The 26,451-nt window shown below is 46.8% G+C and overlaps 2 protein-coding genes across 3 annotated transcripts in view; both read right to left on the reverse strand.

The window, feature by feature from the left end:
* Positions 1–4,085: 4,085 nt before the first annotated feature.
* Positions 4,086–10,008, reverse strand: TEX52 (testis expressed 52). The gene is made up of 2 exons (XM_026679246.2): positions 9,491–10,008; positions 4,086–4,344 (listed from the first exon to the last, which is right to left on the reverse strand). The coding sequence occupies exons 1-2, from the start codon at positions 10,006–10,008 to the stop codon at positions 4,086–4,088; spliced, it is 777 nt and encodes a 258-aa protein (XP_026535031.2).
* Positions 10,009–18,375: 8,367 nt separating this feature from the next.
* FOXM1 (forkhead box M1) overlaps positions 18,376–26,451 on the reverse strand; it is a 34,483-nt gene continuing 26,407 nt past the window's right edge. For both annotated transcript variants that reach the window (XM_087967720.1, XM_026679247.2), the window contains 3 exons: positions 25,388–25,457; positions 23,546–23,715; positions 18,376–21,903 (listed from right to left, as the gene is read on the reverse strand). In XM_087967720.1, coding sequence (XP_087823846.1) covers positions 20,935–21,903; positions 23,546–23,715; positions 25,388–25,457 — 1,209 coding nt within the window. In that variant the 3' untranslated portion in view covers positions 18,376–20,934. The remainder of the gene's footprint in view (positions 21,904–23,545; positions 23,716–25,387; positions 25,458–26,451) is intronic.

Consider the following 26,451-nt stretch of genomic DNA (forward strand, 5'->3'; position numbering starts at 1 on the left):
CCATTGATGAAATGAAGTTTTGTGGGCAGGCCTGAAGGAAGCGGGTGCGACTTCTGCAGTCTTCAATATGGAGGACACTGTGACCCAGTTTGCATGACTGTGTCCTTCCAGATCTAGTATAAAGAAATATTGTTGGGTTGCGGGACCAATTCAGTTGAACCTGTCATGTGAACAGAAACAAACATAATGAAACTAAAGAGCTGCATAATTTTTTCAATCTAGGGAGAGGGTCAAAAAATCATGCCCCATTTATTGCATGCAGAGAGGATGGGGATTGGCTGAAACTGTGTGTATATGTGTGTGTGTTTCATTTTGCATTTGCAGCATTTATAGAAACTTTCTGTTGGTCAGCATCAGAGGTGGTATTCAGCACGTTCTGACCAGTTCTGGAGAACCGGTAGCAGAAATTTTGAGTACTTTGGAGAACCAGCAAATCCCACCTCTGACTGGCCCCGCCAACCCCATCTATTCTCTGCCTCCCATTGAGTCCCAGCTGATCGGCTGGGTCTCCTTTGGTTGCCCTGCACAGGAGAACGGAGGTGGAAAGCAGGTTAGTGGGGTGGGGAGGGAATGGAGATTTTGCAGTAACCTTCTCCTGCCATGCTCCATTTTTTTGCCTTCCTGGGCCCCAAAGAAGCTTCTTGGGAGCAAAAACGCTCTCCAGGAGGCTTGCCTGAGGCCCAGGAGGCAAAAAAAATGTGTGTTGGTGGGTGTGCTCATGAAGAAGGAGAAGGAGAGGAGGAGGGGGGAGGGGAAGAAGAAGAAGAAGAAGAAGAAGAAGAAGAAGAAGAAGAAGAAGAAGAAGAAGAAGAAGAAGAAGAAGAAGAAGAAGAAGAAGAAGAAGAAGAAGAAGAAGAAGAAGAAGAAGAAGAAGAAGAAGAAGAAGAAGAAGAGAGGAGGAGGAAGAGGAGGAGGAGGAGGAGGAGGAGGAGGAGGAGGAGGAGGAGGAGGAGGAGGAGGAGGAGGAGGAGGAGGAGGAGGAGGAGAAGAAGAAGAAGAGGAGGAGGAGGAGGGAGGAGGGGGAGGAGAGGAGAAGAGGAGGAGGAGGAGGGGAGGAGGAGGAGGAGGAGGAGGAGAAGAGGAAGAAGAAGAAGAAGAAGAAGAAGAAGAAGAAGAAGAAGAAGAAGAAGAAGAAGAAGAAGAAGAAGAAGAAGAAGAAGAAGAAGAAGAAGAAGAAGAAGAAGAAGAAGAAGAAGCCAAGCCCACCCAGTCACATGGCCATGCCCAGCTAGCCACACCCACAGAACCAGTTGTTAAAAAAAAATGTATCCCACCCCTGGTCTCAAGTGTGAAAAACATTCATCAGTCATCTTTTTCAGTGCCTTTGAAACTTCCAACGGTCACTCAACGAACTGTTGTAAGTTGAGAACCATCTGTAATTGATTGGAATCTCAATTCTATATCCGGCAGACCATTTAAATTAATTTATTACAAACATGTTTAGCAGTAAAACGTACGCTTAGTGTCCGTTAGACGTGAGCGTTTTAACTTTGAAACAAAATAAGGCTTTAAAATGCAAATATTTCTGGTCCAGCATGCACAGTAGAGCAGAAAGAACTTGTTATATTTCTGCTGCCACGTTATTGTGTTAGAGGCAGGGGGTCTTCAAACTTGACAGCTTTAAGACTTGTGGACTTCAGCTCCCAGAATTCCTCCTCCAGTCAGGTTAGCTCAGGAATTCTGGGAGAGTTATCACGGCAGCAAGGTTGACCTTTGCTCAGAAGTAGAAAGACAAAGAAATTCCCGATGAAAGTGAAGTAATAAAAAAGATGTGGATAAGCGCTGAGATGGATAATTAACTTTGGAAATGAAAAATAAAGATGAGATAGAATATTATAAAGTATGGGATAAATTTTGTCAATGGTGGGGAAAACAGGAAGGATCCAGAATCAAATTAAACAAGGGTTGGCAGAACAGATAATTAGAAATATAAAGTATTACATAAATGTGTAAATGTATATAAAGCATGTATTCCATGCTGTTGTTGTTATGACCCCGGGCGTGGCACAAAAGCAACAAAATCACAAAAATAGGTAAAATCCCTTTAATACCTCCAACTGGGCCCCCAATGTCCAGTTATCTTTGGCTAGAGAAAAGAAAACTCTCCCAATAACGGTCTGTAAAGGTGTGATGACCCAGGGTGGGATACAAAATAAACACAGTCACAAAAAACAGGTGAAGCCCCTTGTATTCCTTCACTTTGCTTCCAAGCTCCAAATATCCTTGACTGGAGACAAAAAAAAAACTCCCACACAAACAGTTACAAGAAGGAAGAAATGCTGTTTAAATTATAAAGAGTAAAAAATAACACAAACCAGGCAAGATAAGGGCTGGAGGACGTCCACAGATAACACACACTGGGAAGGATGCCAAACTCAGAGAGGAACCATAAATTAGAGATATTTCCATGCTTTTTTTCCAGCACTCGCCAGTATTCAGGTCCATCCTCTTATCCAGTTGTCACAGCTGCAGCCCATGAAGAGGATCAAGCAGAGGTGGTATTCAGCAGGTTCTGACCAGTTCTGGAGCACCGGTAGCGGAAATTTTGAGTAGTTCAGAGAACCGGCAAATACCACCTCTGACTGGAGATTTTACAGTATCCTTCCCCTGCCATGCCCACCAAGCCATGCCCACAGAACTGGTAGTAAAAAAAAATTGAATCCCAAGGCCCTCTCCTCCTGAGTAGACCATGTCTCTCCCTTATCCTCTCCTCCCTGCATGTCCTAGGATGGAGAGGGGATGGGTCCTCCTCTGACTGCCCAGCCGGCCTCTGCCCTTCCCCAGCCTCCTCCACAACCTCCAGAGTCACACTTCCACTACTTGTCAACTGTTCCTCCTCTCCCTCAGAGTCAGTCTCCACCAGGGGCATGACCAAAGGGAAGAAATTCAGTCTGAACCCAAAGTACATATAAATTATAAAAATCAACACAAACCACACTGTAGCAATTAATGAGACAAAGCAGGATAAGGAATTGCAGACTTCAAAAGATAACGAAACACACACAGTTGGAAGGACGCCAGAACCCAGATAAGCCTCGACAAACAAATATAATTCACGCTTTGCTTCCAGAAAGGTGCTGTGCGCAAATGCCCTTTTTAAACCCTGTGTTCCCAGCTGCAGCTAATGAAGGGAATCAGGGCCCTTCTCTCTCCTGTAACCCACTTGCTCCCTTCTCCGTTCCTCCCTGCATGCCCTAGGATGAAGAGGGGGTAGGCCTGGGTCTTCCTCTGAATGCCCAGCTGGCCTGTGCCCTTCCCCAGTTTCCTCCACAGCCACCGGAGCCACATTCCCACTCCCTGTCAGCTGTTCAACCTCCCCCTCGGAATCAGATTCCAACAGGGGCATGACAACTGTAATATATATGACAAACAGGAATGTCAGGACGATCACACCGCATCCTATGTTTTTAACACTTTATTCAGTAAAACTTCATTAATAATAAAAAAAGGAATTCTGGGAGTTGAAGTCCACAAGTCTTAAACTTGCCAAATTTGAAGACCCTTGAGTGAGATGGACAGAAGATGGAAGTGTCAAGGGTGAGGAAGAAGCATCATTATTTAAGAACATTGCTCAAAGACTGAAGAACATCTTTCTCCTTCTTTGTTATGTTGAACAAGGGATCTACAACTAACTCCCCACAGCTACTGGATCTCTGAATTTTGAGTAGTCCCCTTACAACATATCCAAAATACGGTCCAACACATGTAGGTTGTATCCAATATTGAAGCTTGGTAGAAAAGTTCAGAAAAGCAGCTTGTGTCAATGATGGTTTGTGCTTCCTAATCAACATGTGTTTGCTCTATTGGGCAAATAGTTGGTCAACGAGCAGCTCTTAACTAGCATCTCTTACCATTAGCAGGGCAAGAATGCTGCTTCTTTTCCACTCCCACAAACCTCTGACCTGTGTTCATCATGAATGAGGACCCCAGTGGTATGTTCAACTTCCCAGAGGATATTGTTGGGAGAAGGAATGACTATAAAATTAATGTACGTACACCCAGAATGACAACATTGGGGTAAATGCTGGTAGCTAGTCCGGACTGTATTTGGACATCCCAAATCTGGACTTTTTAGAGGGTAGAATTTAGGTTTGTTTGCTTATTTGGCTGGCTGGAGTGGAATACCGTATCTGGTTCCCACAGAGGACCAGTTCCTGGTATTTGTCCACCACTTCCTTGTAAAGGGGGCCACTGTTCTTCAGAGCAAACTTAACAGCAGAGTCTTGGTAATGGGGTTGAAAGCTCGGACAGGGATAATTCCAACATTCTGGAGAAGAAGGTACCACGGGTTGTAGCGCCACACAGACGGAGGCCGGGGTTCTTCCTGAAAGCAGATGTTTGTACCTGTCCAAAAGATAAGGAGAACAATAACAACTGTTACCGTTGCTTACCAGGATTGCATTAAGGAAGCCAGCATCGTAAGAGTGGTGGTGGCGCAGTGGTTAGAATGTAGTACTGCAGGCTACTTTGGCTGCCAGCAGCTCGGCAGTTCAATTTTCATCAGCTCAAGGTTGACTCAGCCTTCCATCCTTCTGAGCACTATGAAGCAGTAGATAAGTCTAAGTGCTAGTGCTTGCGAAGGAAGGAAGGAAGGAAGGAAGGAAGGAAGGAAGGAAGGAAGGAAGGAAGGAAGGAAGGAAGGAAGGAAGGGAAGGAAGGAGAATGAAGAAGGAAGGAAAAGGAGTGGCAGGAATGGAGAAAGGGAAAGAGGGAAGACAAAGAAAAAGATGGGAAGATGGGAAGAGAGCAAGGGAGGAAAAAGAAAGAAAGGGGAAGGAAAAAGAAGAAAAGGAAGGAAGGAAGGAAGGAAGGAAGGAAGGAAGGAAGGAAAGGAAGGAAGGAAGGAAGGAAGGAAGGAAGGAACGATGGAAGGAAGGATGGAAGGAAAGAAGGAAGGAAGGAAGGAAGGAAGGAAGCAAGCAAGCAAGCAAGCAAGCAAGCAAGCAAGCAAGCAAGCAAGCAAGCAAGCAAGCATAGTGGCACAGTTGTAACAATGCAGTATTGCAGGCTGACTCTGCTCACTGCCCAGAGTTCAATCCTGACCGGCTGTAAAATGAGGACCCAGATTGTTGGGGGCAATAGGCTGACTCTCTAAACCACTTAGAGTGAGCTGTGGAGCACTGTGAAGTGGTATATAAGTCTGCGCTATTGCTATCTCTGCAATGGTTGTACAGTCTAATTCTGCTGACTGATGGCAGTTTGATCCTGATTGACTATTGCTATCACCATACGTCTATTACAAGTATATTAAGAGCCGTGTGGGTGCAGTGGTTAGAATGCTGTCTACTTCTGCTGACTGCCAGCTGCCAGCTGTTTGGCAGTTCGATTCTGACCAGCTCAAGGTTGACTCAACCTTCCATCCTTCCGAGGTCAGTAAAATTAGGAGCCAGGTTGTTGGGGGCAATGTACTGACTCTATTAACCGCTTAGAGTGGGCTGTGGAGCCCTGTAAAGTGGTATATAAGCCTAAGTGCTATTGCTATCTCTGCAATGGTTGTACAGTGGTTAGACTGCAGTACTGCATCCAATTCTGCCAACTGCCGGCAGTTTGATCCTGATTGACTATTGCTATCATCATACGTCTATTACAAGTACACCACTGTGAATTGGGTATATAAGTCAAAGTGCTATTGCTATCTCTGCAATGGTTGCACAGTGGTTAGAATGCAGTATTGCAAGCTAATTCTGCCGATTGCCAGCAGTTCAATCCTGATTGGCTCAGCGTTGACTCAGCCTTCCGTCCTTCTGAGGTCGGTAAAATGAGGATTCAGATTATTGGAGGCAATAGGCTGACTCTGTAAACTGCTTAGAGAGGGCTGGAAAGCACTTTGAAGCACTATATAAGTCTATTGCTATTGCTATCGTGTACCATAATCTACAGATTACTCAGAGGTACAGGTAATCCCCAATTTACAACCATTCGTTTAGTGACGGGTCGCATGTTACAACACTACTGAGAAAAGTGGCATGACTTTTTTTTCATGCTTATGACCACTGCAGCATCCCCATGGCTATGGGATGAAAATTCAGGACACTTGGCAACTGGTTTATATTTGTATTTATATTTTATATTTATAATATTATGCTGTTTCAGCATCATGTGATCCCCTTTCGTGAACTTCTGATGAGCAAAGTCAACGGGGAATCCAAAATTCACTTAACAACCATGTTAGTAACTTAGCATTTGAAGGGATTCCTTCAACAACTGGGGCCAGAAAGGTCATAAAACAAGGCAAAAATTCACATAACAAATGTCTCACCCAATAGTAGAAATCTGAGGCTCTGTTTTGGTCGTAGGTGAGACCTACCGGCATTTTAGATTAAGCTGAGATAAGACCTAGATTTGCCGGATCGGTTGTGGCCCACCAGCGGTCAGCAGTGCTGGCAGCAGAATCGGACAGTGAGGAGGTTGGGGAGGAACATGGGCCAGTCTTGGAGTCTGAGGAAGGCTCTAACGAGGGCTCTGCATCGGAGGCAGAGATGGAGCCAGGGCCGTCTGACAGTTATCAGCTGCCGTCAGAGTTGGACATCATTGAGGCAGAAGAATAGCTGGAGCCTGTTCCCAGTGTGCACTTGCACAGAGCTGGCAGAAGAAAGGAAGAGCTAAGGAACAAGGGTCGACTCGGGAGCAAGGGCACAGGTGTACTGTGAATGGCCCCTCCCATAGGGAATAAAAGAGGAGCGAAAGGGGAGGGGTATTTGCAGGAGACAGTTCAATTCATTAGGGTGAAGATCTGTTCCTGACTCCTTGCCAAGTATTGTCTGCTACAGAGTGACGTTTGGAAGATATCGACCTGGCAGCTCTCCAAGCCTGATAAAGGTCTGTAATTGTGAAATCTCTTGAAAGACTGTTGGCCCTGACTTTGCTGGAGAGGAATTCACTGTAAACTAAATAAAAGGGGTTTACTGGGATGAGGAGTCGACTTCGTGTTGTTGGAGAAGCCTAGGTTGGAACAGGGTCTCCTTCCAAGCCATGGGGAAGCCATGGTTTGTTGCTGGACTGTTTAAGAATGAATCAATGGTCCAAGATGATGGTCTCCTTGAGATGAGGGCTGAAAAAATGAGCCTAAATTCTCCGCCAAAGGGAGAGATTGGCCCCGTTGCAAATACACACTGAGAGGACTCTATTTTCAGAGTTCCACTAGGACACTAGGAAAGTGAGAAACTCTCAGGAGCACCGGGATCCAACTGCTTGAACAGAAGGCACACACAATTGTTGACCACAATAGCACAAGGCACCAGAACTTCCCTTTTAATAGGCAGCAGAACTGAGAGGGAAGTAGAAAAGTCAGAACAAAAGAAAACGGAGGAGGAACAAAACAGGAAGGAAATGCAATCCAGCTCTGGAGGTTGCCAGTGTCCCTCCATAACCCAACTACGTGGAAGTCTTCTCAGATAACGCAAAATCTCCAGCACCGAAGGGAGCTTGAGAAACAGCTAATGTAGTGGAATGTAGTCTGGATTCCCAGGAGGGGAAGAGCTGCATTCCGGGTGACCAAGAGAGAGCAGAATTTAGATATCTTTTCAAAAGGCAACTGGACTTTTTCCTTGAAGATGTTTCGTTTCTCATCCAAGAAGCTTCTTCGGTTCTGACTTCAGTTCTTCAGTCAGAACTGAAGAAATTTCTTGGATGAGAAGCGAAATGTCTTCACACACACACACATACACACACACACACACAAAAGTACAGTTAGCTTTCGGTGAAAAAAGCACCTTTGGGACAACCATGACCTGGATCTCTGTAGACAAAATTTAGATAGTTTAGTTGGGAGGAAGAGAATCCACACAGCTCCTCCCTAGAAGTTCTTTGAGTACATTTTAATGATGGAAGTGGTTTGCTTTAATTTGGCAAGATTCTGTCTATAGGTGATAGGAACAATTCTGCTGGGGACTATATTGTGGAGCTCTATACCGGAGGTGTAGGTGGATGCTGGATTGATGGCAGTCTCTACCTCTCCCCTGGCTCGCTGCTGTCCACCTGTCCATCTTCTTGTTCCCATTTTGATATATAGATAGTCCTCAACATATGACCACAATTGAACCCAATATTGCTGCTGTTAAGCAAGACCGTTGTTAAGCAAGCTTTGCCCTATTTTACAACCTTTCTTGCCACAGTTGTTAAGTGAATCACTGCAGTTGTTCAGTTATTAACAGGATTGTTAAGTGAATTTGGCTTCCCATTGTCAGAAGGTCGCAAAAAGGGATCATGCAACCCCTTGATACTGCGACCGTCATAAATATGAACCAGTTGCCAAGTGTCTGAACATTGATCACATGACCATGGGGGTACTGCAATGGTCATAAGTGTGAAAAATGGTCATAAGTCACCTTTTTCGGTGCCGTTCTGCTTTGAATGGTCACTAAATGAACTGTTGGCCATAAATAGAGGTTTAGCTGTATTGTGGCATCCTGAGGTGATATGATCACCATTTGCGACCTTCCCAGTTGGCTTATGATGAGCAAAGTCAATGAAGTGAGCTGGGTTTGTTTAACAACCACATGTTTCGCTGAATTGCAATACTTCAATTAATAACAAACCAGCAAATAAACTTCATAAAATCGGGTGCACTTCACAGAACAACAGCTGAGAGAAAAGCGCTGAGGTGGGTGGGAGGGCTTATCTTACTCTTTTCTCTTCTTTCTCCCCTCAGCTGATCGTGGGAGGCATTTTTTACTATTGGTTCAGGCAAACCAGTCCAAACCGATAGCATACTGCCACTGATCTGAGGTTGACTCAGTCTTTCATCCTTCCGAGGTGGGTAAAATGAGGACCCTGTCATGCCCTTGGTAGAGTTGGACTCTGAGGGAGAGGAAGAACAACCGACAGGGAGTGGAGATGTGGCTCCAGAGGTTGTGGAAGAGGCTGGGGAAGGGCAGAGGCTGGCTGGGCAGTCAGAGGAAGAACCAGGCCCATCCCCTCTGAATCCTAGGACATGCAGGGAGGAACGGAGAAGGAAACAACTTGGCTTATGAGAAAGGAAGCGGCCATGATCCCCCTCATTGGTGGCAGCTGGGGAGACTAGTATATAAGAGAGACAATTACAACACAGCGTTGCCAGAAGCAAAGCGTGTTTTATCTTGGGCTGAAGTTATCTTGGTTGGCGTCCTTCCAACAGACTGTGCCGTGTTATCTCTTTGAATTTGGTAATTCCTTATCCTAGTCCGTTGTGGAAATTTCATCATTGCAGTTTGTTTTGGTTTTTTTTATTTCACCTTTATCTGCTCATTAAGTTTGGACTGTATTGCTTTCTTTTGAAGACTATTTTTGAGTACGTTTTATCTCCAACTGAGAATTATTGAACAGTGGGGCCAAGTTGGAGGCATTAAAGGACATTTATTTACGTTTTGGATTTTGTTACGTTTGTGGTATAATCTGGGTCATCACAGACCCAGATTGTTGGGGTCAAGAGGCTGACTCTGTAAACTGCTTAGAGAGGGCTGTCAAGCACTACAAAGCAATATATAAGTCTTAAGTGATATTGCTATCTTACCGCCTGAGCATTTCGGGAGGCATGATGTTTCCGTGAGCATCTAAAGGTGGAGCCCGACACTCACTCCGGAACTTCAGTTGCTCACACTTGTTCACTTCTTTCTGCGTTAGGCCCAGGACTCGTTTCTTGTGCCTGAGGTCCACAAACAAGCCTTCCCCTTCGATGAACTTGGTGTAGGTGTTCCCATCCAAGAGGGAAGGAGGTGGGACGGGGGGCTCGGTCAAGGAAGGCTTCCTGGGAGCAGTGATCCATCGCCAGGTGTTGCTATCAAAAGGCTTGTCCGGTCTGGATCGGTAGACGGGCGGCAACCTCCCTACATCCAACCAGGTATGGTAGCCCCAGATGTGCCAGAGGACAGCTTCTTCGAGGGGGCAGCGGATTTTCTGGCAAACTTTGATTTTGGAATCTGTGTACGGAGGCTTCTGAGTAGCTAGTTTGTGGTAGGGTTGGGGAGAAAATCCTGGCCACGGTATGTATTTCTCCGCACAGAGGTAGTGCCTCTCTTTCCACGTAGACATCTTGAAAAGGCCATCGGAGGAGTCCTAGTTGGGGGAAAAAAGAAAGTGACCCACAGCCCTCACAAGCTCCAACAAGGTTACGATCAGTGGTGAGATTCAAAATTTTTTTACTACCGGTTCTGTGGGTGTGGCTTGGTGGGCGTGGCATGGCTTGGTGGGCATGTAAAATCTCCATTCCCTCCCCACTCCTGGGGGAAATTTACTGCAAAATCTCCATTCCCTCTCCACCCCACCAACCTGCTTTCCAGCTCCGTTCTCCTGTTCAGGGCAACCAAAGAAGACCCAGCCAATCAGCTGGGACTCAATGGGAGGCAGAGAATAGATGGGGGCGGGGCCAGTCAGAGGTGGGATTTGCCGGTTCTCCGAACCACTCCAAATTTCTGCTACCGGTTCTCCAGAACTGGTCAGAACGTGCTGAAGACCACCTCTGATTATGATATTTTATTTATTTGATCCATCTTGCATGCCACCCATCCAGCCAAAGGGCGACCCTAGACAGCTTACAGACAATGAATAAAATGTCTGTGTTATTCAATGAAGGGGGCTGGAGGCTTAAACGTATGAAGAACAGTTGAAGGAATTGGGTTTGTCTAGTCCAGTGCAAAGAAGGGCCAGGGGTGACATGAAAGCAGTATTCCAATATTTGTATGTCTGTCGCAAAGAAGAGGGGGTCAACCTATTTCCCAAAGCACCAGAAGGTAGAACAAACAATGGATGGAAAGTAATCAAGGAGAGAAGCAACCTAGAACTAAGGAGAAATTTCTGAACAGTTTAGAACAATTAATCGGTGGAACTGCTTGCCATCAGAAGTTGTGAATTTAGTTTAGTTTAGTTTATTGTCATTGGACCTCATACAAGGAAATCAAACAGCATCTTCAGCGCACATCATGACCATGAAAATAAACACACCTCCTTCGCATTCTATACATTGAATTGAAAACCCCTGATATTGCATTCATATTGCACTATACAGTAGAATTCAATAGAGTTACTGCCCTGGGATAGAAGCTGTTTTTCAGCCTATTATCCTGTGCCGTCTGCCAGGTGGTAATAGTTCAAATAAAGATCCAGGATGAGATGGATCTTTGAGAATGTTTTGAACTTTCTTAAGGCAGCGGGAACTATAAAGCACTTCCAAAGAGGGGAGAGGGCAACCCATGATCCCCTGGGCAATGACGTTAACCCTCTGGAGTGCTTTCCCATCTGCCCCTGTGCAATTGGCAAACCCTACACAGGTGCAGTAAGTTAAGATACTCTCTATGGTGCAGCGGTAGAAGGTCACCAGCAGTTTTCCATTCAGTTGTTGTTTTCTGAGAAGCCTCAGGTAGTATCATCTCTGCTGGGCCCTTTTGACCAGGGCTGCAATGTGGGCACCCCAGGTCAGGTCCTCTTTTAGGGTAACACCCAGAAACTTAAAACTGACCACTTGCTCCACTCGGTCTCTATGGATAAGGGATGTCTGATCTGTTCCTTCTATAGTCCACTATAAGCTCCTTGGTCTTATTGGTGCTGAGGACCAAGTTATTGAATGCTCCATCACAGGAGGTTTTTAAGAAGAGATTGGACAACCTTTTGTCTGAAATGGTATAGGGTCTCCTGCTTGAGCAGGAGGTTGGACTAGAAGACCTCCAGGGTCCCTTCCAACTGTTAATTCTGTTAAAATGCAGGACAGAACATGAAAACAATAAATGAACATCTTACATTTCAAAATGCAATTAAAATAAAACCAAGCAGGATATCAATCTAGAATAGATGTCAGGCTAAGTGGATTTGGGTAAACAATATCGTACAAATTTATAAATTGTGTGCCTGCTTCACAAGGGAGGGAGAAGTTATTATCTTTGAAATAGATTTATCAGTATACAACTGGGGAGGACAATTTATGTATATGCATGTTTTGTTTATCCAATTTTTGGGGCTGTAGAATCGTTTAGCTTTGTTTTGTATTATTTTTTCCTCTTTGGAATTTGCATTTGAATATTTTGAATAAAATTAAAAATTGATTTAAAAAAGATGCAGAGGGAGGGGTAGTGGGGGAAAGTGCTCATAGGGTGGAGATGTTCCATCAGCCACCTCCAATGTGTCACATCCCCATTGGGGCCACAGATTAGTCGGCATAGCCACGTTTCCAAGGCCGTTGGAAAGGGAGGGGAAAAGGGTGGAAGCGGATCCGACCTTGGGAGCGGGAGCAAGATTTTCCAGGGGGTGAGAACCATGGCAGAAAAGGCTCTTCTGGATCCCTCCAGCCAAAATTCCCTGGCTGACGGGATCCACAACATGTCCCTTCTGCCAGCATAGGTGGGGTGGGCTAATCCCATCGGGCGAAGTGGTTTCTCAGATACGTTACTTAAGCATCCCTGGGGAGACAAATCTGGCTTTTGTGTCCCAGTCACACTCATTCTTCATACATCAGCCATCTCCTCCACTCCTCATCTGCCTTGTAATATCCTTCCCACTCCCCAAGTTTAAAGGGAATGCCCAAATAACCAAATAACAGAATTGGAAGGGATCTTGGAGGTCTAGTCCGGTGGTCGCCAACCGGTGGGTTGGGGACCACTGGTGGTCCGCGAGAAAATGTTGGTGGTCCGCAGAGAAATGTCCCCCCCAAAGCAATTAATCCAGGCTGCGCGGGAACACAAGACTGTGCCGCCCACATGGCCTGGCCACCCACTGACCCCCACCCTTCAGCCAAGCGCAAACCTTACCTTGAGAAGAGCCATGCAAGCTGGAACTGGAAAATAAGACCAATGGCAGGGGAGGGAAATCCGCCCTGGGGTGGCTTGCTGACATTGGTGGGAAAGTCAGTCATCCAGGAGCAGATCCTCCAGTCCATGGCAGGACAGTGCACCCGGGGCGGTGGAGCAGCTGCTCCGTGGTGACCAAAGGGCCAGTTCTGTGACTACTGCAGCTCTGGAATATGGGACCGACTTTCCCATCAACGTCAGCAAGCCACCGTCAGTCAAAATTCATATTAGTGGTCCGTGGGATTTCAAATTATGGTGTTGGTGGTCCCTGAGGTCCAAAAGGTTGGTGACCCCTGTTCTATTCCATCCTCCTGCTCCAGTAGGAGATCCTATACCATTCTGGACCAATGGCATCTTAAAAACCTCCAGTGATGGAGCACCTAGAACTTCAGAAGGAAAACATTAATTGTCCTAAACTGTCAGGAAATTTCTCCTTAGTTCTAAGTTGCTTCTCTCCTTGATTAGTTTCCACCCATTGCTTCTTGTCCTGCCTTCAGGGGCTTTGGAGAATAGGTTGACTCCAGAGATGGGATTCAGCAGGTTCTGACCAGTTCTGGAGAACTGGTAGTGGAAATTTGGAGTAGTTAAGAGAACCGGCAAATCCCACCTCTGACTGGCCCCGCCCCCATCTATTCTCTGCCTCCTGAGTCCCAGCTGATTGGCTGGGTCTTCTTTTGTTTCCCTACAGAGGAGAACAGAGCTGGAAAGCAGCTTAGTGGGGTGGGGAGGAAATGGGTTTTTGCAGTACCTTCTCCTGCCATGCCCACCAAGCTACGCCCACAGAACTGGTAGTAAAAAAATTTGAATCCCAACACTGGTGGACTCCCTCTTCTTTGTGATAACCCCTCAGATATTGGAACACTGCTATCATGACATCCCTAGTGACAAATGTAGTCCCCTTAACCATACACATGGTGTGAGAGCAGCTGGAGCTCTCGGATATGCTTCTTGCAAAGCTCAGTCAGTTTCAATCCAGAACTTCCAGCCTTAGAACAAAAAGAAACCATTTGTGAACCAAGTCGGTCCATGCTGTTCTAAGAGATGGCATGTTGTCTTTAAAAAAAAAAAAGAATTATACTGTTGTTCATTGAATTTAAAAATTAAATCAACAGAAAGAAAAATAAACCAGAAAGAAAATGACAAAGAGAAGAAGAAAAAAACAAGCAAACCAAAAACCACACACACATATATTCAGAGATACTCCTATATAAGTTCTAAAGATTTCAGTGAGCTGTAGCCATGTTTCATTTTAATCACCCCTAGATAATCCACATCTCAATGCGAATGATTCATAGGTTGCTAGCCACTTTTGCAGATATTAAGTTCTCTGGATTCTATATTTAACTTTCTAATGCTGAAGAATTAAATATTTTAGATATAAATGGGGCACGGAGAATCCACTTTAACAGAATAGTTGGAAGGGACCTTTCTAGTCCAACCCCATCGTCAGGCAGGAAACCTTATATTATTTCAGACAAATGGCTGTCCGGTCTCTTCTTTAAAACTTCCAGTGTTGGAGCATTTACAACTTCTGGAGGCAAGCTGCTCCACTGGTTAATTGTTTTCAGTGTCTGGAAATTTCTCCTTAGTTCTGGGTTGCTTCTCTCCTTGATTAGTTTCCATCCATTGCTTCTTATCCTGCCTTCAGGTGCTTTGATAAATAGGTTGGCCCCCTTCTTCTGTGGCAGCTTCTTAGACCTTCCCTTGACAATTTCGATGCAATACAAACATAGCTCCAAAAAGACCACAAAAGAACATCTGGGAATATTAAATGTCTCATTGTCGAGTTAATACCGGTTAATAACTTTCTCCCCAAATGAAACCATTATAGGACATGGTGCAAGCTTTTTTTTTTAAGCATCGCATAGCCAATAACCATAATTTATTCAAGCCCTTTTGATGTAAAAATAATGGAGTCCAATAAATCTATAATATTTTGTGGAAGAAAATATTACCCGAGATCTTTTGAAGACCCGATATTGATGTTGACATCTCTGCCCATTGCCTAGTTATAATAGGAATTGCTAATTCTTTGTTCTATTCAACCATTAAAGTTTGCAGTTCAAACTGATTCATCAGTTTCCTTTTGTTCTTTTTATAGCTTTCCTGGTGACAAATCCCTTCAGTTTTCTTGGCGTGATTTTGGAAGCGGTTTGTCCTTGCGTTCTTTCTCCTAGGGCTAAGAAGGATGAACAAGGAACCCAGCTGCTTTGGGCCAAGCTCAGTCTTCTGGTTTCTAGCCCAGTGCTTTATCATCATCGTCTTTTAATGACCCCATAATTCCTTGCGGGGTGGAGTCTGGGCAACTGAATGGAGCCGAGCGTTTACTGACCGGATGCCCTTCCCATCACCAATGAGGAGTTTTATTCAGCAGATATAATCTCAATGTGCCCAGAGAGAGAAATATCTGCCTCTATTTAGGATAGAAATCGCAGCCTCCTGATTGTGAGGCGAGAACTCCACCTCTAGGCCACCCTACCACTCAGCCCAGTGCTTTATCCACTACCCCAAAATGGCTTCCTCATTGTCCACTTTGCATGAGAAAATCAAAATGGCATTTTCTAAACAATCTTACACCACAATCTTTGAGTCAATAGAGTGTTTTCCAAAGTTTGGTATTAGCATTAGATATTCAAAGATAATTGAAGGCTTTGTGAAAGAAATGTGCAACATTTCTCTCGTTCCAAAATTATACGTAGTCTTTGACTTACAGCCACAATTGAGCCCAAAATTTCTGTTGCTAAGAGTTTTCCCCCTATTTTATGACCTTCCTTGCCACAGCTGTCAAGGGAATCACTGCAGTTGTTAAGTTAGCAAAACAGCCATTAAGTGAATCTTGTTTCCCCACTGACTTCACTTATCAGGTCGCAAAAGGGGATCACATGACCCCAGGGACACTGCAACTGTCATAAATATAAGTCAGTTGCCAAACCCCTGAATTTTGATTACGTGACCATGGGGATGCTGGAATGGTTGTAAGTGTGAAAAATGGTCCTAAGTCCCTTTTCTCAGTGCCATTGTAACTTCAAACGGTCAGTAAACAAATGATTGTATGTCACGGACTACTTGTAAATAGCTATACTGTAATCTAAAGCAGGGGCCGCCAACCTTTTGGACCTCAGGGACCACCAAACTCATAATTTTAAATCCTGCGGACCAGAGACCCTGGGAAAATCCCCTCAAAAAAGTCTGCAGGAAAATTCCCCATCCCATTTTCCTAAAGAGAGAGAGAGAGGGGGGAGGGAGGGAGGGAGGGAGAGGAGAGAGAGAGAGAGAGAGAGAGAGAGAGAGAGAGAGAGAGAGAGACTCTTTTGGCTTCATGCAAGAAGAAAGCAGCAGAAGCAGCAGAAGTCTTTCTTTCTCTCCCCAAACTCTACCAGAAAATGAGTCTTTGTGAGACTTGTCACGCCAGCACAGCCTCTTGGAGCAGGATGCCTTGGAGGGTCCCAAAGACTCATTTCTGGCGGAGTTTGAGGGAGAGAAAGAAAGACTTTTGCTGCTTTCCTTGCGTGCAGCCCAAAGCAGAAGCAGAAAGAAGCAGCCCGGTGGCCAGGCAAGTTTCCCCCCTCTGCCCTTTCCCCCCTCCCCTCACTACCTCATGCTATTTGCAATGCAAGCGACACAAGCCTTGTGTTCCTGCGGGCCCTGTGGGTGGCGCAGCCTTGTGTTCCCGTGCAGTCTGGATTAATTGCTTTGGGGGTGACATTTCTCTCCAGACCACCAAAATTTTCTCACGGACCACCAGTGGTCCCCGGCCCACTGGTTGGCGACCACTGATCTAAAGGTAAAGGTTCTCCTCTCACATAGGTGCTAATCGTTTCCGGCTCTAGGGAATGGTCCTCATCTCCATTACAAAACTGAAGAGCCAGCGCTGTCCAAAGATGTCTCTGTGGTCATGTGGCCGGCATGACTAAACGCCGAAGGCACACGGAACACTTTTACCTTCCCACCAAAGTAATCCCTATTTTTCTACTTGCATTTTTTACCTGCTTTCGAACTGCTAGGTTGGCAGAAGCTGGGACAAGTAACGGGAGCTCAATCCGTTATGTGGTGCTAGGAATCGAACCACCGAACTGGCGACCTTTCTGATCAACAAGCTCAGCGTCTTAGCCACTGAGCCACCGGGTCCCTAGAGTGTAAACTATAGGCCTACATACCTCAAAGACCTTGGAAGAAAACCTGTGTTTGCAAACAAGGGGAGGAGGCGATTATGAATATTTTAACAAAACTGAATTATGGGATTGAAAAACTGTATTTCCCCATGTATAAAGCCGAGGGAACTACCTGCCTTTGTCCTGTGAGCTGCTCTCTTCTGCCTTCTACATAGTTGGTTTTCCCATTTTCATAGCTGAAGAATTGCCACAGCAACTAGTTGTGATGTCACATCCTAGGAACTGTGACTTCAGTCAAGGGCTGAAGGAGGAAAACGGTGGCTTTTTTTTTTTCTTACACAGAGATGGGGGGAGGGATTAAAAACATTCCTGGGCTTCCAATTTTGCTACCCACTTGTCAGATTTTTAATTTTTGAAACTGGTTGCAGGATTGCCTGTTCTTGATTTATTCGTGCTATTCGGTTAAAGGCAAGCAAGCCTGTGCGACTTAGAAGTTTAATACGGAATATAAGCCAGTATTAACTTCTCTGTAATCCCATGCATACTTACCTTGAGTAATCCCAAATTCAGGGACATCCTTCCGAAGAGGCCCTCTTCAATTCAGCCTGTTAGGAGTCATTTTTAGTTCATCCATATCCCACAACTCAGTCTAAGATCATGTTGTGCCTACTCATTTGTGATGTCCTGATCGATGTTGATAAAAAAAGTATCATTCCTAGCTAAAATCCAGATGTATTTAAGAAACAGGACTGTTTGGAAACTGAAACTTGAAATAGCCTAGGCGTGGATCTATATGAAGCTCTGCAGCTCTGAAGCCGTGTTAAGCTCCGAGTCTGACTATTGAAGGTGAAACTGCTTCTCTCCTCTGTGACTTGCTTGCCTGCTTGCTGAAAACTAGAGCTCTGCTCTGAACCTGCAAGATATCTGCTTCTGTTTGAGTTTGCTGTGTTGGAGAAATCTATAACTGGTATTGTAAAATTTACTTTGTATGTTTATCAAGAAGTTAAATGAAGCCTCAGTCACCCGTGTTACTTTTCTGGTGCTGAATTTATGCTGTAATACTCTGAACATGTGCGTGTGCCCCCCCACACACACACACACTTTGTGCAGGCGCAGTCTTTCCTACTTACTTCCTGCACTCTCCATATCTTCAACAGATGACACACATCAATCTGTACCGTGCAAAGCAGCTGCGCTTCAAAAGCAGGAAATGAAGGTCAGTGTGGGAGCCCAGGCGGGTGGCAGGGCTCAACAGCAGATCGTTGGAGCGAACCGGTTCGCTCCCAGGTGATCATTGGAGCTACCGCTTGAGTCGAACTAGGCCGAACTGGTAGAATCCCACCCGTGGTTTAATTAATGCAAGATCTTGGATGGGTGGTATCAGAACTGATCGGATGGAAGAGCAACAGGGCTTGGATGCCGTGTTGGGAAAGTCAGAAAAACCTCCTGGAGGGGAACAACGGACCCGCATGTGTTGTCGCCATGAAAACCACACTGAAGTCACAAAGGATGAGGCTGATTCGAAGCGGACTTTTATTATTTGCTAGATTTACATTGGCGTGAGCTTGCGACAAGCCAGAGTGAACAGAAACATTGCAAGAGCTATTGCACGGTTATTTGAATTCCGATTTTAAGAGCCGCCACCCGAGTTAAGATTTCACAAGAAAACGGATGGGAGCTTCCAAATATTAAAAGGAGCAGGTGCCTGATATGGATTCGGGAACGGATGCTATGCTTTTGCAGCTGAGGGCACTGGTAAGAGGTGCGGGGGGAAAAGCAAGAAAACAAGTGTTTTGTGATCCTCTCATCCACCTTCCCATCATTCCAGCCAGCTGGACGTGAGGGACTCGGTTTGCTGCAGTTATCCAACCAAAGGGAAATTTTCATCAGTGATTTCATTTCCCGAAGATGAGAGCTGTCCAGGCAGAATCTAACACCACCCTGGAATCAGGGCAGAGGACTACCAAAACAACGATAAAGTGACAGGGCATGCACAGAACGGAAGGGCTATTCAGACAAGGCTGGATGCTTAGAAGCAGCCATGCGCTCCCTCAAAACCAGGAGGCAGCATCCTGCTTAACCAGTGGCCACAATTGTCAAATTGGGGCGGTTAGATGCCTCGGTCCATCTCTGTGCCTCTTCTGGCTAGCATCACTTAGGACAGGGGTCTCCATCCTTGGGCCACTTGAACATTTGTGGACTTCAATTCCCAAAATTCTTCAGCCAGCTGAGGAACGCTGGGAGTTGAAGTCCGCAAGTCTTCAAGTTGCCACGGTTGGAGATCCCTGACTTAAGATCACCCCAAACCCCATTTTCCAACACGTTTCAAGGAAACTATCATCGGATCAAAGCTGCTTAAAAGGCCCCCGTTCTGAGACTGGGCCCAACTCGGCACACCTTTTTTTTGGGGAAAGCGCCAGTCTCGTTTCAAACTGGAGGCACACGGTTTTTGAGTCGAGATCGCAAGGCTGCGCCTTGAGCCTGCGTTTCAGGCTGCTCCCTCCTCCTGCCAAGGAGGCCAAAGCAGGATTTTAAAGAGAAGAAATTGTGCAAAAAGACAAACCTTCGGGTTTTATTGCTGCAGCGAGGACCACGAACACGGTTCATAGTCCTTTCCTGATTCCGGTTCTGCTTTAGACATCTCTCAAAAAAAAAAGAGAGAGAGAGAGCAGTCTGGACTGCCATGGAAGACTACCTGCACTGAAATTTCTTATCCAGAACTTTACAAGGATGAATCTACCATCTTAGAGTGGCCTTTTGCTCTATATCTGGACCCCTGCGTCACTGCTGGAGATGATCAAGGCAACTGGAATCTGAATAGAAGGAATTCAATCTACTTCCAGCTCCACGACCTCAGGGAGAGCAGGGGGTTTGCTCTGCCTGCAAATGGAGAAGCCCAGCTTTTCAGCAGTCCTTGGGACCAGAGCAGTGGCCTTTTGGGTTGTCCTTTCCATCTTCCGGTGCCTGAACTTGGCTGCGGCTTTTAAGCCCTGGCAATTCGTGCAGAGGCAAAAGACGTTCTAGCTAGGGCCCTAAAATGCAGCGTTTTCTTGATAAAGCAAATCCCACTTCAGTGTTAGCTTAAATGAGGCTCCTTAAAATATTTCTCTTCACACTTTACGCCAGGGGGTCCCCAACCTGCCTGGGCCACGAGGGGGTTTGCAACTGGGCGGCGAGCGCATGCACGCACATCCTCACACGTACGCGAGTGGCGGGCGAGCACGATCCGTGCGCTCCATTTTGTGTTGAGTGGCAGGCGGGTGCGCACGCTGCCCATGGAAATAGAACTGCCTGCGCCCGCTTGCTGGCCGCTTGCCAGATCCCCTCTGCCCACCCCTCCAAGCTGGTCCATAAAGCTAGAAATGTTGGTAAACTCTGGTTTAGGCTACATATGTGGCAGAAAGTCTGTGAAGGGGTACTTTTTTATTATTATTATTATTATTTTCTGACTGTCTGGCAGGCCTTGAACCTGTTGAGGCTTTTCAGACAGCGATATGAGATTGGTATAGATCAGGGTTCCTATTATTAGAAAAAGCCAGGGGAGAAAACAAGCAATCACGCAATCACACACACACACACACCCACATCACAAAGCATCAAGGGGTTCAAGGCTAAATAACAGGGGTCTTCAAACTTGACTTGTGGACTTCAACTTCCAGAATTCCTCCTCCAGCCATGTTAGCTCGGGAATTCTGGGAGTTGAAGTCCATAAGTCTTAAACTTGCCAAGTTTGAAGGCCCTTGCTAGACAAGATGGTGTTTGTGTAGCCCAGACACTTTGCCACTTTGAAAGAAGGAAGTTGTCTCCGAAACTATTGACAGGCCTGGAGCTTTTGACCTGACCCCTTTAACAAGGTGTTGTAAATTTGCCTAAACCATCATCTGCAAAGAAAAAAAGCTGTAGGAAACAGGACGGGGAGTTTCCTTTCAAGCTCCATGGTTAAGGCTTCCTTGATCATTCATGCAACCTCCCAGTTAATCAAGAGCCATATTGGCTGAAGTGCCAGTAGGGTACAGGACTGGTTCCTTCCGAGCACACGGCACCGATATTTTCGGAGAGCCCAAAATGGGTCATTTCAGCTGAGGAAGGAGCTGGGACCAGCTCAGGTCGGTCTCCAGGTTGTCGTTCCCAGGGTCTGGAAAACTAATGTCTAGCGAGAGCTTGCTCCAATTCTCAGGCATGTTGTCCAAGACAACGTCTTCCAGAAGGGAATTGTCCCCTGCAAACTCACAGGCCACCTTGTTGGATGGAGAAGAAGTGTTCAAGAGCCCAGCGATTATTTCACCCGTGTCTGCGTTCAAAAGGGGGCCCTGGGGAGAATCACCCAGGGATTGTCTCAGCGGGGTCTCATTAAAATCCATATCTAAATTATCCTGGAAGGACAGGAATGGCAAGGGAGAAGATCTCGGGGAACTGAAATCAACCTGGCTCCTTTCGTTGACCGAAGGGGTCAATCTCCACGGGTCAGTAGGTGCCAGGGGCGAAGAGGTGTTTATGGGTGTTTTATTTGGGGTGGAAGCAATCGGCAACTTGCAAGTCACTGGAGGTTCTTCTTCTGGACCACAGACGAGGGTTCCTAGAGGTTCCTCCTGACTGGAAGGACAGTGTCCCATCGGGAAGGAAGTTGAGCCACCACCGAGGGGCAGAAGGAGAACCGGTTCTTCTGAGGAAGAGAGGGCTAAGTGCTGTTTCCTTCTGGATCTACCCAATTCTTGCCTCTTGTTTTCGGGGGATGACCCAAGACCTGTAACCTGTCTCTTTTGTTTTATGGGGGATGCTTGGACACAGAGGGTCTGCTCCTCGCCAGTTCCCGCTGGTTCCTCCTTTACAGGCCATCCTGGGACAAAAGAGGACATCCACTCCTGGGCGTGAAAAACGTCACTCAGAACTCCCGCCAATGGTTTTCCGCTATCTGTACAGCTGCCTTCCTCAAGAGGGCGCCAGAGGGTTAATGAAGAAGACTCTTCACCACAATAGTGTTCCTCCTTTATGGAACTTGGAGGAGGCGACAGGACCGGATCTTCGCTGGAGCGCAGGAGCTGCAAAACCAACGTGGGAAGGAAGAAGCTCAGCAACCGCCTTTGATTTTTAGACATATTCACCTGCGGGTCAGTTATCATTTAGCCATAAAAAATGTATTTTGCCCTCTTAATCTGACCACTGTTCTTAGTCTACATTTATTCAGGCATTAGAGCTGCAGTTTGAGCCAAGAGGGGTCTTCAAAATCTTCTAGGGCAGTGATGGCGAACCTTTTTGTTGTGGTGTGCCGAAAGTGCGCGCGCACCGGCACCCACAATCCAATGTGCCCCACCCTGCGCATGCACGTGCAACAACCCCCCTTACCTGCACTGCGCATGTGCGTGCCTCCCAGCTGATTTTTGGCCCGTTTGAGGCTGGTTTTCGCCCTCTCGGAGGCTCAAGGGAAGCCTCTGCAGCCTTCCGAAAATACTGGAAGTGCTGAAACAGGTTGTTTTTCGGCCTCCAAAGGTTGCAGAGGCTTCCCTCAAGCCACTGCAAGGGCAAAACAGCCTCCTCCGGGCTCCAGAGGCCCTCCGGAGGCTGAAAATGGGCACTTCTGGTATTTCGGAAGACCTGTTTTTTGGCCTCCCGAGGCTGCAGAGGCTTCCCTCGAGCCTCCCGGAGGACGAAAAAGGCCTCAAACAGACCAAAAATCAACTGGGAGGCACGCGCATGCACAGTTAAGTTTGGCTGGGGCTTGTGTGCCCGCACAAATGGCTCTGCATGCCACCTCTGCGTACCACCATAGGTTCGCCATCACGGTTCTAGGGAATCTATACATGGGCCACAGATCCTGTAGAGGGCGTCCTCAACTTACGACCACAATTGAGCCCAACATTTCTGTTACTAAGTGAGACTGTTAAGTGAGTTTTGCCCCATTCTACAATCTTACTGTTCTGACCTAGGCTACCCCAAAAAGCACTAAGCAGACTCTTTGTCCCGGCAAAACCCCTTTTATTAAACAAAGGTGAATTTCTTGCATTCATTCAGCCAAAGAGCTGGCAAACAGTCTTTCAAGGTGTAATTAGGAGCACAGACCTGATCTACCTTGGAGAGCTGCCAAGTAAATATTTTCAAATGCAGTGCTGACAAGGAAGGACTCAGCACAGAGTCTCTGAGATACACAGACAGAGCTTCTCTGAACACTATGACCTACAATGGGCAGGGGAAATAAACCTACTTCCTGCCAAGGTCTTCCTCAGTTCCCAGGGATACCGACTCCTGTCTAAGCTCCTTAGAGACACATCAGGGTTGTGTTTGACCTCAGGGGGGAGGCTGGGTGTGTGTGGCCAGACTGACGTCACTTGTGTCGGGGGTACCTGTGGTGGCCCGGGTGGGGCTGGGGGAATCCATTGTCTTCCCAGGCTCCGTTTTCGGCTGCGACGGCCTCCTGCAGCCCTCTGCCAGCGAAAATTAGCCTGGGAGGGCCACACACACGCTCCTCCCAAGCTCCGTTTTCGCCATCGCTGCTGAAAACAGAGCTCGGGAGGGCCAGATGCAGCCCTCTCGAGCTCCATTTTTGCTGGCAGTGGCACTGTGGGCCAGTCCTTCACTGTTTCCAGGGTGGTCCAATGGGGGCCAGATCCAGCCTGCGGGACTTGAGTTTGACTCCCCAACCCAGACAAACACGCACCCGAGAAAAACGAGACGTGGGAGACTGACCTTTGGTGCAGGGCGCTCCCCTGTATTGATCTGCGTGGTCCCCAAAGTAGTCGGGCCTGCAGGCAGAGGTAGCCTTGAAGGCAACTGAAGAGGAAATGGCTCGCTTGCCGGGAAGTGGACCGGAACCAAGTAGGAACTGACCCGTGGCAGCAAGGGCTTAATCCTCGGCCCTAAGAAAGAAAAACTTTGTTGTCAGCCTCAAAGTCAAGAAGGACACGTCTCGCAACTCTTCCAAGCCGAGTTTTTTTATTGTATCCACACCTGTAGACAGAATCTTGCCAGACTAAACACTCTACTATCCACATCTACAACATTGCTATGTGGATTACAGGAAGTTCTCCATTTACAACAGTTTGTTTAGAGACTGTTCAAAGATACAACGGCACTAAAAAATGTGACTTATGACCAGTTTTCAAGCTTACGACCGTCACAATATCCCCATGGTCATGTGCTCAAAATCCAGACACTCAGCATCTGATTCATATTTATTACTTTTGCAGACCTGGGGTCATGTGATCCCCTTTTACGACCTTCTGACAAAGCAAAGTCAACGAGGAAAGCCAGGTTCACTTAGCAACCGTGTCACTAACTTCACCACAGTGATTCATTTAACAACGGTGGTAAGAAAGATCATAAAAATTGGGGCAAAACTCACTTAACAAATGTCTCGCTTAGCAACAGAAAGATTGGGCTTGATTGTGGTCCTAAGTCGAGGACTACCTGCATTAGGAAGGAGCTGTCTTCACCCTCCTTCTCTCACATATGATATCTACAACTGAGTTGCCTCTTACGCCTCCGGAATGCAGCCCCTCCCTCCCCTGGAATCCATCTCCTTGCTACATTCCACCTTCAGGTAATCCTCAACTTACGACCACAATGGAGTCCAAAATTGAGATGTCAGCCTTCCCAAATGGACCAGACAGGAAATAGGACCAGATGAGCTAAAATTGTAAGGCGGCATTAACAAAATCTTGCAAGTCTGAAAGCACAAATCATCTACTGTCTTTTTTTACAGCTGTTGTTAGGGACGATCCCAATGATTTTCTTTTACTCTACCTGTTATACAGTTGCAGGCTCCGTCTCTCTTATCTAATGATTCCCTAGACAGCGGCTCTCCTCCCTGTTGCAGTTTCCCAAGCTCATTCCTATATACCCGTGATGGCAAACCTATGGCACACATGCCACAGGTGGCACGCAGAGCCATCTCTGTGCGCACATGAGCCATCGCCTCAGCTCAGCTCTAAGATGTATGTGTGAGCACCTCCCGCCAGCCAGCTGATATTTGGGCCTCTGCCGCGGATGCGTGGGGGGCAGGGGGCATGCAAGAAACGCGTGTGCATGCACAGAGGACAAGGGGAGTGCGGCGGGGGTGCGGCGCCGCCCATTTTTGCTCCCAGGAGGCTGCAGGGAGGCCTACTAGGCCCAAAACGGGGCAAGCGGAGTGGGTGTGCGGTGCAGCTCCCCCGCTGCCCATTTTGGCTCCCAGGAGGCTCCAGGGAGGTCTACTAGGCCCAAAACAGGGCACGGAGGGTCGCACACACATGCGTGGGCGGTGCGGGGAGTGCAGGGGATTGTCTTGCGCATGCACAGGGGGAGCAAACACATGCGCAGGGGACTGGGGCGAGCAGGAGGGGGTCGCATGCGCATTGCATTATGGGTGCAGGCACACGCATGCTCTGTCACGCACGCATGCGCGTGCTTTCGGCACGCAACGACAAAAAGGTTAGTCATCACCGCTATATACCATTACAGTGATGCGTTTCCTATCAGCCAAATGGCTGCCATTTGCTTCCTCCAATGACCGGCGTGGAGTAGGGTTCACCAGGACACACCTATACTTACGGGAAGTCTGGGACTCCGCTTTGGTGACTTTCAAGTTCTTCTGCAGATCTAGAGTTGGACGCTTCTGCTGCTGCAGTTCAAGAAAATAAAGAAAGTTAGGGTCCAACGGCCAAGGATTTATGGAAGGTAAAGCAGCGTGTGGATTTGATACAGGACTGGGGAGCTGGCCGTGTGCTGCAGCTGCCAAAAAAGCCAAAACAGTCCACATCTGCATTAACAAAGGGATAGAATCAAGATCACAAGAAGTGTTAATACCACCTTATATTGCACTGGTAAGACCACACTTAAAATGTTGCATCCAGTTTTGGTCGCCACAATATAGAAAAAAAGATGTTGAGACTCTGGAAAGAGTGCAGGGAAGAGCAACAAAGAGGATTAGGGGACTGGAGGCTAAAACATACGAAGAACGGTTGCAGGAACTGGGCATGGCTAGTTTAATAAAAAGAAGGACTGGGGTGACATGATAGCCGTGTTCAAATATCTTGACCCAAAGAAAAGAAGGGGAGTCAACCTATTCCCCAAAGGCAGAAGAAACAAAGGATAGAAACTAAGCAAAAGAGGGAAGCCACCTGGAATTAAGCAGAATTTTCCTGACAGTGAGAACAATTACTCAGCAGAACCATTTGCCTCCAGAAGTTGTGGTCCCGCCAGTCGTTGCAACTACCAGAAGTGTAGGTGGTTGCAAAGAGATTGAAACGGTATAGGGTTTCCCTACTTGAGCAGGGGTTGAACTAGAAAAACCTCCAAGGTCCCTTCCAACACTGTTGTTTTGATCTGCCTTTTACTGGCAGATCAGACCTTCCATCTCTTCTTCACAGAGCAAAAGGTGACTCTCACTGGAAGGTTAGCCTTAGGAAAGAATACTACCTCAGTGACCTCAAACATTTGGGCCTCAGGGACCGGTTGCATGGAGAGAGGTTTTACTACGGACCAGAGGAGGTGTGGTTTCGTGTGCCACCTGCATCCCATGGATGGGGCTTCGCTTGTTTCTGTTGTGGCTGCTACCGGTTCGCACCGATTCGAGCGAACCAGATGTTAATTTTACATCTGGTTCGCCGAACTGG

The sequence above is a fragment of the Notechis scutatus genome, chromosome 6 (genome assembly GCF_049901735.1).
Source record: "Notechis scutatus isolate UNSWTSFEM ecotype Mainland chromosome 6, rNotScu1.2, whole genome shotgun sequence".
NCBI classification, from domain to species: Eukaryota; Metazoa; Chordata; class Lepidosauria; order Squamata; family Elapidae; genus Notechis; species Notechis scutatus.